Source organism: Acipenser ruthenus, chromosome 14, assembly GCF_902713425.1.
Source record: "Acipenser ruthenus chromosome 14, fAciRut3.2 maternal haplotype, whole genome shotgun sequence".
NCBI classification, from domain to species: domain Eukaryota; kingdom Metazoa; phylum Chordata; class Actinopteri; order Acipenseriformes; family Acipenseridae; genus Acipenser; species Acipenser ruthenus.
In genome coordinates this window covers 22,424,158-22,437,173 of record NC_081202.1, presented here as the reverse complement: position 1 = coordinate 22,437,173, position 13,016 = coordinate 22,424,158, and the positions used below count along the sequence as shown (strand labels likewise).

Below are 13,016 nucleotides of genomic sequence, written 5' to 3'. Positions count from 1 at the left end.
AAAATCTTAAGTATATTCAGAAGAGAGCGCTCTAAATCAGTCACATATAAAAGCGTATCACTGGCGTATAATGAAATTGAGTGGTGGGACGATCCCATTTTTATTGGTGAAACTAAAGTGCTTTGACTGATAAATTGGGCCAAGGGTTCTAGTGAAAAGATTCCACCAGTGGAAACTCTCACAGAAGGGTTACAGTACAAGACTTATTATTCTACTAAAATTTGGACAGAAGGCAAATCTCTTTAAAACACACCACAGATACTGCCATTCCAAACAGTCGAAAGCTTGTTCAACATCGAGAAATAATAGCCCACTAGGTGAATTCAATTTTCTAGCTTCAGCAATAGCATGTAATAAGCGACAAATATTGTCTGATGGTAATCAATCCTTAATAAAACCAGTTTGGTCAGGATTAATCAAACCATTGATAACCTTCTCCAAAACGAAGAGCAATAACTCGAGCATACATTTTAATGTCTGCGTTGATTAAGGAAATAGGCCTGTAGCTTGCACATTCCTGGAGGTTCTTGCCAGGTTTAGGGAGCACAGTAATTAGTGCAGTATTACAGTCTCGATAAAAGTAACCCTTGCAAGGGCAGAATTTATGGTGGATAACCAGATTGGGCCCAAAGTATAACACAATGCTACATATAGTTCAGTTGGCAAGCCGTCAATTCCAGGAGAGCTGCCGTTTTTAGTGGTTTTTATGGCTCGATATAGTTTGTCTAATGAGATTGGAGAGTCCAGCTGCTCCGACTCCTTGGAGTTAATTGATTTAATATTGCGTCTGCCTTCTTGACGCTCTAGAGTTAGAGCAAGAAGGCGGCTCAGTCGACTCCCCTCTGAGTAATACTTATGCTTGGTGATATGTATAAGAAACTCAACCAACTGCCTTAATAGATTATTTAGTTCTTTTCCGTCTTTAATTTAAGTTCAACATCCCTGGTGTAATTAGATTTCAGAGCCCTTTCCAGTTTACTACAACTTAGCTCTAGTTGGGAAATTAATTGTAATTTACATTTTTTTAGATGAGAGGAAAACCAAATCGTATTGTTGCACACAAAACCTTTGACAGCTGCCCAGACCAGCGCTGGATCAGCCATCGATCCCTTGTTAATATTAATAAATTCAGTGAGTTTTGGTTTAAGCTGTGAGAGAAATTAATCATTTTGGAGAAGAGTAGTATTGAACCCCCACCTGGACGGTTTACCCTAGATAGTAGCTAAGTTAAATGTGGTTAAAACTGCATTATGATCTGAAAGACAACGAGGGAGAAACTCTACATTCCCAGCGAATGAATTTAGATCAGGGGAGGAAAGAATATAAATCAATCCTTGAGAATGTTTTATGATAAGGTGAAAAATACGTATAATATATAGTGCTCGCCATAGATCAGTCAAATTTAAATCTTTAGAAAAATGCCTGAATGCTTTAGAAGCTAAAGCTTGTGCATTAGTGATAGAAATATTGGATTTATCCAGTTTGCAATAAAAAAGTGTTCATATCAGCCTTGATAACCAGTGAATACTCTGCTAATGGTAATAACTCTTTGGTAAGCCATGGAAAGAATAGGGGGTCAAATGTGGTGGGTGCATAATACTAACCCTGGATGGAGACACAGCAGAAAGTCAATCTGCCAGTAGGATCCGAGCTGACTCTCTCAATTGTTAAATGTATGTTTCTTTTCATTACAATCGACACTCCCTTTGTTCGAGACCCATCTCCAGAAGGAACAATTAGTTTATAACCACTATTTTGAAGACTAAGTGTATCCTTTGGCAATAAATGTGTCTTCTGTAATAACGCTACATCAACATTTTTCCTGTGCAAGAAATCCAAGACCTGTGCACGCTTATATGGTGAATTTAGCCCTCTAACATTGAGGGAAAAAAAATTGTAATATTAGCCATAATCAAAATATCCCAAACACAATGAAAGAATCTGAAATATTCGAACCCGGGCACAGCATGAGTTGAAAGTTTCAAAGCATGTAAGGACACAAGGACATTTAAGGTAAACCCCCCCCCCCCCCCAAAAACAGATAAAGCAGAGAGCCCATGTAAAAGCCAAATCTTTGTGGAAAAAACAAACAAAAAAAAGGCCTTCGAGACTGTAGTCAGCTTAGAAGCCCAGAAGACGGACTCCTGCAAGTCCATCTAGGTTGCACTTTGCGGGCTCCCTGCAGATCAGCATAACGTAGAACCCTGAACAGCAACGCACGGGGCCTGTCTGAAATGTTTGAATGATTGGTGTAAACACGGTGGGCTCTGTCGATCTCAATAAGTGATGGGGCAGCCGAAGTGAGGTCTGGAATCCAGCAAGGCAGCATCTTCTGTAGATAATGAATGGGGCGTCACCCTCAAGGCCCTGTGATAAGTTTACCAAACTTATATGGTTCCGACATGATCTGTCTTCCAAATCATTAATTGTCATTTGGAATTTCTCAATTTGGGTGAGGCAATGGTTAGTGTCCCTTTTTATTTGACAAAGACTGCCTTGCAAAACCTCCACTTTAGTGGACACCTTCTCCATGTTTTTAGCATGAGCACTGATATCCTCCTTAAGTGATCGATACATGGCTCCATTTTCATCAATGTAATCCTTAACCAAGCCCTGTGTTTTTTTTTTTTTTTTTTTTTAATTCGCTGCCATCGTTAAAAAGGACTCAATCAAAGAAATAGACGCGGTTAAGCAAAATAATTGCATATTTAAACGAAGATAGGAGTTAACAGTCAGGAGCATTACGTGGCGTGCGTCATCGGAAGTCAAACCTTGCTCAAATTTAACAAATAACAACAACCGATGTTAACAGATATGGTGTTAAATATTAAAGGTATACTGACTGTACCATCTACATTTCTCAATACTTAATTTCACACCTGTTTAATATTTCATTCTGTGTGTTTTATATAATCCTCCACTATTGTTTCTGCTTAGTTAATTACAGAATGGGCTTACTAATAAATGTCCTTTTTCAACCACAAGGTTTGCTTCTTGTAAGAAATTAACACATTCAGAAAATACCCCTTTAAGTCCCTATTGCTTCCCCATTTATACAGAAGGGAGTATATTAGTAATATCTTGGACAGTTCCTGTCAGTTTGTTATTCACAGCAATTACATAGAAGGGTCTCAAAATCCAGTAGGGTTTCGTTTTATTAGCTTTAATAACAACACAAGTGTTGGAAAGAAACAATTTTCTTTTCTTTTCTTACTGTTTTCCTTAGTGAGGAATCTAGTGGATTATACTAAATACTTTCCTGTTGAAGTGTGTGCTTTTGCGTCTATAAAAGAGAATGATGAATGATTCTAAAATACCAATAATAAAATAAATGGTAGATTTTTTGAAAGTTGTAAATCATCACTCTGGAGCCTAATTTATATGATATTATATTTTCTATGTCTACTATTACCAATACAATCTGCATTAGACATGCACCACTTATAAGTGATAATAAATCAACCTTATGTGTAAGCACTTCCAAAAAGTGGAAACACTAAAGGATAGATATACAATTTGATAGATAATGCTCCCAGCTAGGATTTGGATGCATTTTATTCAAATCTGCAGGCAGCACTGCTTTGGAAGAACTTAAAAAGGCCCATGTTTCTCTTGGGTAGCTTCAAGCTTTACAGATCACTTGAATATACAGTGCACTCGAGTAAGACCTGGCGGTTAAGCTATTGAAAAGAGTCTCAGAGCAAAACAGTGAGAAATATATCTGCTACACTTTGCTAGTCAATATCTCTGAATTATTGAAGAAAAAACGAAGATTACAATGAATTTACTACTTGTGGCATTTCAAAGTACTGGAACTCTTGAATGATACAGTACTTTGATACATTCTAGCAATGTTCATATCATGGAGAGCCCAATGGTGCTTAAAAATAAACTATTACACAACACACACATTTATTAACTACAGAGATAAGCAGACCTTATTGTACATGCATGCCCACGGTTTTTGAAAATGCACTCAAAGTACTTCCACTGCAAACCAAATAATACTCTACTAAAATCACTGCTTTCTCTGATTAATCTGTGAATTTTAAATCAACCCGCCTATTATTTTATTCTGATCAATTTAATGTGTGCCTTATAAAATATTAAAAACATTAAAACATATATTTTTTGTATACTGTTTTATCTCTGAAAAAGCCAGTTTTGTCAAGATGTGTGCTGGTTACATAAAAGTTACTGTGCCCAGTCTGTCCCTAGGAGCTTCCAAACCATTGATACCACCAGGCCTCACTGATTTAATCTTCCTAATCCAGTTCTTGAATATGCCCCAGCACTGACACCTTGCCACACCAATGCCTAGCACCTCTAGGCTCTCCATCTCCTTCTTGGAGAGAAAGTAAAACACTTAAAACTCCTTGATGACCCATGTCTGATTACCAATTGAAAGCTGATGGTATTTATTGATTGGGTGTCTGAGAAAAAAGGCTTTTCTGTTCCTTATAGAGAAACTCTTCTCCGTAATGAAGAACTGAATGATAAGATGCTTGTCAAATACATTCTCTAAGCACTATTTAGCAGCCCGAAAATGTAACACTTTCTTTTTAATATTCTTCATGTTTATTTGTAACACATAAAATCAAAATCACAATTCAATTTTAGAAAAAAAACATTTTACCTAGTTGCTGGCCAGCAAATTCAAAATATAAACCACAAAGAACAAAAATACAAAAAAATGCACCCTGAACAACAGTCTCTTAATTATAAAGGACAAGTGTAGGATACAAGGAACACACTTCCTGGGTCATCTAGCTCTGTGCCCCAGCCACCCTTCACACTAGTTCAGCCTCTAAAGCACATTGTCTTTGAAGCTGAACAAAAGCAGTAGCAGCAAAGCAAACAAAACATGCTTACCGTCTTCTTTGCACTCTTCTGGGGGCTTAGCCTTTTTTGCAAGCCTTGGATCGAGCCATGATGTCGTCTTAGTGTTGTGGCTATAGAGAAAAAAAGAATACTTTGAGCAGGCACTCTGCAGTAAGCTCAACCTTTTTAAAAAAGAGAGAAAACCTGGCCCCCCACCCCCAAATGAAAAAAAAGGTTAGTCTAACAAAATTGCAAACGATATGTTTAATTTGCTTACTGCTTCTAATTAGCCTTGAAAGAGGCATGAGAGTAATTGTGCAAACAGCTGTACATTTGGCAAGTTCAGCTCTCTGGACTGAATGCAACTATTGGACTGTATTCTGGTAGAGCCCTGCCAAGAAAACTTCAATGAATCTGTTGAGCTCTAAGGAAACAACAACACTCCTCCTAGACTGCAGGGCAGGAGACTGCTGTAAACTTCCCTTTTTTTCCCCCCAATTATTAAACCCCCTGATTTTCTCCGCAATTTCAAATTTCCAATCATTTTCCCCCTCACTGCAGCAATTCCCCACACAGCTCAGGAAAACTAAAGATTCAGTGGTCATCCTTCGATCCCACGACTGAGCCAGCTTCCTCTTTTACACCCAAGAACTCGAGAGCGGATGTCAGCGAGCTACCGACCTCTAAAGGACAAATGCCAGCCACGTAGGTGTCCGCTGTTGAGCTCACTGGGTGCCTGGCCAGCAGGGTTCGTGATGAGGAGAAACAGTCTCTGCTGATTTTGTCTCCCTAAATCATAGGCGCGCCAAAGTCAATGCAACACTCCCTTTGGAATCCCCAATGAAAACTGGCTACTTTGCACAGCCAGGACCTAACCTGCTCTGTATGACTCACTCTGTACACTGTGCGGCTGCGCTTCTACCAGGTGAGCCACTCGAGGACCCGACACGTAAACTTCAGTCTTACATATTTAAATGAAGAATATTTAATACAGGACCATAGATAAAATCTGCCTGTATCAAGTGAAATGATCTGTATTCTGTGCAAGTTGGACAGGGAGAGGACATGAGAGAGGAGGGGGAAAATGCTTTAGATTTATATATATATATATATATATATATATATATATATATATATATATATATATATATATATATATAAAATTAAAGGCACTTTTAAATGATAATAACTACTACTCCTTTTATTACTAAATGGCCATTAATGCTTATTTTAGTGGACAAACTCAAACATACTCAATAAAATAGACTTCTCCTTTCTCAGTGTAAGCCATCTCCCAGTTGTCGGGCAGTGGCCCCAACTCATCGTTCTCGTCAGGCTTCGTTGGCAGCTTCGGTGGTTCCCCTTCTTCGTTTGGTCCCTCTGCAGTGTATGGTTGTGCAGGTATCTCACCTGAGGCATCGGTACTTTTATCTTCATGTTCACTCGATTCTATAAACAGAAGACAGAATAAACCACATCACAACTTCCAACTGTGCTTTTAATTTCCCTCAAGACTACAATGCTGAAAGGGGGGAGGGTCACTTGAGTAAGCAATATGAAACTGTCATACACACAACTTTCAAAAAAGAGATGCAGCAAGAAAATCAAATCAATGGGCTTGTAATTACCTGCCTAGATTACAACTGTATGCCTTGCACTACCAGCTATGTTAAAAAAGCACAGAACAAATAATATTTTCCAGTGATCAATGCACACATAGATATATGTTATCTACACCAATGTTTCCCAAACTTTTTGATTGGCGACCCAGATGAATACAGGAATAATGAACCCACGGCACAAAATTATTCACTATTTGGTATTTTTACTGCTTGTATGAAAATTATATTTATTTTGAATATAAGCATAAGAAGCTGTATAGTGAAACAAATTCTTAACAGTGTGCACTGAAGCAACATTTACTATGTATAACAAGTGAGAGCAAATAGCCTGGAATCAGCCATCCTGTTTTTGCCACAAGGATTTTTTTTATTTAATTTGGTTTATTTCAAGGGCCCTGCACTCTCAACCAGAAAACCATTTGAGGCTGTTTCTATTAAAATCCATATAGTTAATGATCACCTGTAACCTAGCAACCAGCAGGGTTTTTTCGATTTTATTTGGAACCTTAGTTTTACCAGGAGAGAGAACCTTCGAGGTTAATGAATGTCTGATATCCAAAACGGTGCACTGGAAGATGGCAACAGTACATGTTCACACAAAACAAATGTTGCTTTTATTGCCAAAGGCTTAACAGAGTAACAGCAGAAAAAAAGAGATGACAGCTTACATTGAAACAATGCATTACTGTATGTTGGGAGACTTGGCTAACAAAAATATATAAAATACCAAAGCATAGCATAATAGCTATTTTTTTTAAAGATGAATGTGGTAATTAACACATATAATATTACAAATACAGTACCAATTGGGTACAGAAAAATGTTTCCACTTGGAGTTAAGGAGACACCAAGAGTATTTTTGAAAGGTAGACTTTGTACTTTGTGTATCCTCTATTGGCATCACATGCTTGTGGCCTGAATCCGGAATGAATTAATTGCATTCCGCTCCACCTGCAAGGTACAGGTATGCCTCACCATTTGCAGAGATCATAGTGTCTGTCTCTAATGCATCTCCTAAGCTGTAACTTCAGAATATCAATGCAAATACTCCATCAAACATAAAATGTGAGAATATGAATGGTTTGGAAAACATTCACATTGATCTGGCAATGTACCATAACCCCTCAGCACAAGGTATTTAAGTAAAAGTTTAAAGGCCCAGCCAAAATACTGTGTAACTATGATACTAGTGGTGGTCAAGGGGCTGCTGGGTCTCAAACAGTCTATCAAACGAGGGAACTAGTCGTAAATGAGGTTCTTCGAGTAGCCTGTTGGCAGCAATTAAATAATTTATTCTTCCATGGCTTGAGGTTGTTGATATTAAAAACAAGCACCATTGTGTCTGGCTGTAATGTTTACAAGTGATGTACTGTAGTAGCACTTGTATGATTGGCTGTAGGTGATGGACAGGTGACAGATGCTGCCTAGCATATTTATCTGGGAACATATTCTATTCAGACCTCTACTTACCTGAATGTATTATTGAAATGCAATATACTGTGCAGAGTGTGAGTAGAGTCTTTGGCTTGCATTACTTCTGCTTGCATAGTCAGTAAAAAATACTGAACTGGGAGTGGTTGCTGAACACATGTAAGTGTGTGAGAACGGCACTCTATAAACTGGAGAATATGTCAAACAGTGAAATCCCTTAATTGCGACTAGTAATGGGTGGAGTAAAATAGTACAGTCAGCATTCAGATATATGACACTCAGATACACGTCTTACCGTCCTTGTATTAAGAAACAACTCAATTCCCACTATATATACTGTATGTAACAAATTAACGCACTGACCCGTCACACGCGATTTCCGTCACCAGTTTTCTGATACAAAGCCCATCTCTTCAAGGTTAATTTATTTGATTAACTGTCACAGTGACTTTGGATATGGTTTTAATTCTGGAAACTGTTTTTTTTTTTTTGTTTAAACCTTTTGCTAAATTGCATTGCCTTTTACGTTTTACGCAGTTCTGTGCATGGGTAACATTTTGATTTAATTTTGCTGTTGGGTCGTTAATGGGGAAATTTACATACTCTTCTGAATGAAAATACTTCTTCTGTTGAAAATACAGTACTGTACCAACAAAACCAACTACAGTACATCTAAATGGAAGCCTACTTCTTTTAAAACAAAGTCCTTTCAGTCCAATTTTTTAAATTGTATTTTTTTTGTGTTCCCTGAAAAAACAGACAAGGATTGGAACGGGCCAAAATGAAATATTCATATATGCGTCACTCGTTTAACCGTCGCTGAAATCAACATTTTATAGGGCCGGATATGTGAGTGCTGATTGTATTACTAGAGAACTTATCCTTAGATGTCTCCAAATGTAAAGAGACTGAGCTGCATGGTATTTTTTATGGAGCTGGTCCGAAGGAGGGAGTGTATTGTAATAACTGAAGACTGAGACTGAATGGTTACAGGCAAAGTTTACTATGTAAAAAATAGCAATACTGTAATTGCTTAATTTGCTCAAAGAAATAGACAAATGATACATGCTACAGAAAAAGACACATTTAATTAGACCTGTTTTTTTCGTATTCATTAGTGCTCTTCATATTGTCAGACGTAACAATATTCAAGTATTATATTCATAGCAAGTGAAGACACAAATATGTTGTACTTGACTTGATATCTATTGCAATAACATACCACATAAAACAGTTAGCCAATTACAGTTTTCCTATAAGTTCCTATCAGAATTATATGTTGGTACTTTAAAAGATTAATTTGCCTGACCAGTCACTTTAATAATGAATGGATAAAATGGAAAGGTATAGATTTTGAATTTGCAAATTAATTTCAGCACAAACCTCTACAAACTGAACATAAATTGATTGTGTCATCTCAGATCTGGTTGCAATGGTGTCCTCTAGTGAAATGGGATCTTAATAACGTACAAGCCCAGTAAAACAGTCCACCCTTACACAATTTATTATTTTATACAAGGGTTCAGTAGTCTTCGAAACACACAGAACTAATGCTAATTCTAAACTAGCTTGCTACCTGAAAAACTGCTACCTGAAAGACTAGTAGCACTTAGATCACTGCTCGAGTGTATAGCACTTAGATCACTGCTCAAGTGTATAGCACTTAGATCACTGCTCGAGTGTATAGCACTTAGATCACTGCTCGAGTGTATAGCACTTAGATCAGCGCTCAAAACAGTGCAGAAATAATAATTAAAAAAAAATAACAAAGACCTGAATTCAATGCCAAGGAATTGCAAAGCCTGTGCATTCTATTGAGGTGATAACATCCTCACAGCATTTTAAAAATCAAATGAAAGCTAGAGAAAAACCAGGATGGGACAAACTGCTTTGTATGCTGGTGGCCATTTGGCCATTAGCTTTCAAAACCTGGTGGCCAAGTGAACTTTTATGGTGGCCAACATTTTCAAATGGGGACAATATGAGGAGACATGTATATGTTGCACACACATTGCTTTTGCATGCTTTGTTTTCATGTAATGGGTGTTTTTTTATTACTTTTAAATGATGGGACTATACAATCAATGTGAAAGAGAACTAACTCCATAAAATTTCGGGGAACTATATACAATAAATGCCAGGGAACTATTTTCTGTGTGCATAAAATCAATAAACTGCCAATGAGTGAAGTATATACAGAAAATGCCAGGAAATAGAACTATTACTCAAATGCCAAGGAAGATAACTATATAAAAAAAATCCAGGGAAGTGAACACATTTCTGTTAGCTCCTACTCCTCATCTTCTGTTACATTCTCATTTTCATGGAGTGGGCCAGATGTGGATTTTCCAAATCCAAATGCAAATAGATTTGACTGTTTAAGTTTATATATATATATATATATATATATACGGAGAATTTAAAAGCTGTGTAGTTATTTTAAACCCTCCTGTCTCGGCCACGGAGAATTTAAAAGCTGTGTAGTTATTTTAAACCCTCCTGTCTGTGCCGTAAGGCAGCACACGCACCTCAATCAATCAATCAAATCAATCTTTATTTTATAGAGCGCCTTTCATAGTGGACCACCATCACAAAGCGCTTTACAAGATACAGTGAAAAACAGTGCATAATACATTAAATACAAGGCTAGGGTGTGAAAATTCTAAAACACTGTGGATGCATATGTCTTATAGAATCATGAGTATAAGATACAGTAAAAAAAAAAAAAAAAAAGAACGTTAGAAGTAGCAGACACAACAGCTAATAACAGATATGAGGCTTACAGAGCATGTAAAGCAGGAGAGAACAAGTGGGTCTTGAGAGTTGATTTAAAGCAAGCAACAGTGGGAGCATCACGCACCAAAGCTGGGAGAGAGTTCCAAAGAGTCGGAGCCATGAAGCTAAACGAGCGTTCTCCAAGTGTGGTGCACTTTTGCTTGGGGATAACAAGCAGGCCAGAGTTGGAGGACCTCAGCTTGCGGGCAGGGACATATTGGGTCAGCAGATTGAAGAGGTACTCAGGACACTGCTGCTGTACCCTTGAGCAAGGTACTTTACCTAGATTGCTCCAGTAAAAAAAAAACAACTGTATAAATGGGTAATTGTATGTAAAAATAATGTGTAAAAACTAATGTAAATGTATGTAAAACTAATGTGATATCTTGTAACAATTGTAAGTCACCCTGGATAAGGGCGTCTGCTAAGAAATAAATAATAATAATAATAATAATAATAATAATAATAATAATAATAATAATAAGCTTGAGGGCAGCAGCAACCGAGCTTGAAACAAGAAAAGAGATCAACAGGACGGTGCAGATTCTGCCAGTTAAGCAGAAATCCTTTATTACAGAACCAAAGTTCTGTCGTATATACTGTAATTGCTTAGACGCCAACGTGGCGACTTTATGGTCAAATCTACTGGCCATATTAAAATTGAAGGTCTCATTTGGTGACCAGGCGACCTGATTTGAGCCACCCTGCGAAAAACAAAACGGTTTTTCTAAATAGAGCTGGCATGATGCTCGTTTATGTGGCCCCCTACTGCAGAGTAGGTTATGAAATGCATCTTAATAAGGAAGTGTTCAAAATAAAAACTATAGGAAAGCAACATGCCTGGACTTTTTTTGTCAAAACATAATGTAATGACTATATATAAATCCTTATTAAACAAGATTCAGACTAATACAATTCAATATTGATTAAAGAAAATTAGAAAAAATGACCTACATATGATTGGGAAAATTTCAGTCACTGTTAATCACTGCCGATTTGATTTAACCAAGAAACAAGACAATGAGATTTTGATGGTGTTTGTTTCACATGAAAATTAGGTCCCACAGATTCAACTGTATTCTACAGCAACAAATGGATGATTCTTCCATTTCAGCTATAATGTAATTCCCCCATACTTCGAATGAATAAGAATGTCTACAAATCCTGCAAGTGAAGCCTGAAAAATTCAATTACTGTGATTGATCTGCAATACAGTTTGTCTAAATTTAACAAAACCTACGTTTGCTCTTTTCATTAAGAAATGGTAAAGCTAGCCGTGCAGCGTCTGTTTGACAAGGGCTGTAAATCCACCTAAACAATCTAGCAAGCATACTGTAAGAAATCCAGAAACAGCCACTGTAAAATATGGATAACTCCAGACATTTCTGAATTCACCTTCATTTAAACCATTCAAAATGTAGCAATCAATTTCTTCTAACACTGTAAAATATTTTGAAAATATGCTTTGTCCTTCCCATTAAAAAAACAAAAACAAAGCAATGAGAGATGCATGTCTGTCGTACCATCAATCCATGAACCCAGTAAGGATGACATTATTAAATTCAAATTCCTTTTAAGGGAAATAATATTGGCTTAATGTCAAACTTAATTTAAAAAAATCTGACCAGAAAAGCAATGACATGCTGCTGCTTGCGTGTAATTACAGAATTAAAGCTGACAGTTCTAACCTGGAGTTATTGCTACGCCGTTGCCGTTGACGACTGGTCTCTCTTCCTCTTCCTCCTCTGGGGGCTCAATGCCGGCTTTCTCCATGTTGCTCACAGACTTGTTTCGTTTCCGCTTCCCCTCGGCACTTGGTTTGGCGCCCGGCAGGATCTGGTCTGTTACATTTAGCAGCAGTGGGGTTGGTTCAGCAGGTGGTTTGGGAGTACCGTAATAGTTATCTGTGAAAAAAAAAAAAAAACAATTAAACATGTATGTCTACACTCCTACCATTGCAGTTTTACATATGACAGTGGGTAGATCAAAACGTATTTCTTAATTGAACTCAAGCATTTCCAAGCCTTGTTTGAGCCTTAAATTATATCAATATTAGTAGGAGATTCTCACAAACTCACCTGGGAGAACAGCATATCCAGATTTATTTAAAATTGAAAGTACAGTCAAGTCTCACTTTATTAAAAATCTCAAAATCTCTATTATTGGCAAATATTTAATCTACATTTGAAGCCGAGGCAGAATGCAAGGAGCGCTGAAAGTATTTACAAGGGTACAAAGCACCTTGGAACTGCAAATACATTAATCATGCAGACACTGCAAACCTAATTAGATTACAGAAAACCTCTAATGGTACTCATGCATATCCGAGAAGCCAATCACTCTAATCCATTTGGTTAAATGAGACTA

At 37.3% G+C, this 13,016-nt stretch overlaps 1 protein-coding gene across 4 annotated transcripts in view; it reads right to left on the bottom strand.

Moving 5' to 3' along the window:
* The window catches only part of LOC117419695 (membrane-associated guanylate kinase, WW and PDZ domain-containing protein 2-like), a 293,429-nt gene that overhangs the window by 99,779 nt on the left and 180,634 nt on the right, over positions 1-13,016 (bottom strand). For all 4 annotated transcript variants that reach the window (XM_058986121.1, XM_034032701.3, XM_034032702.3 and 1 more), the window contains exons 4-6: positions 12,338-12,553; positions 6,075-6,270; positions 4,873-4,952 (exon numbers count right to left, since the gene is read on the bottom strand). In XM_058986121.1, the coding sequence (XP_058842104.1) occupies positions 4,873-4,952; positions 6,075-6,270; positions 12,338-12,553 (492 nt within the window). The remainder of the gene's footprint in view (positions 1-4,872; positions 4,953-6,074; positions 6,271-12,337; positions 12,554-13,016) is intronic.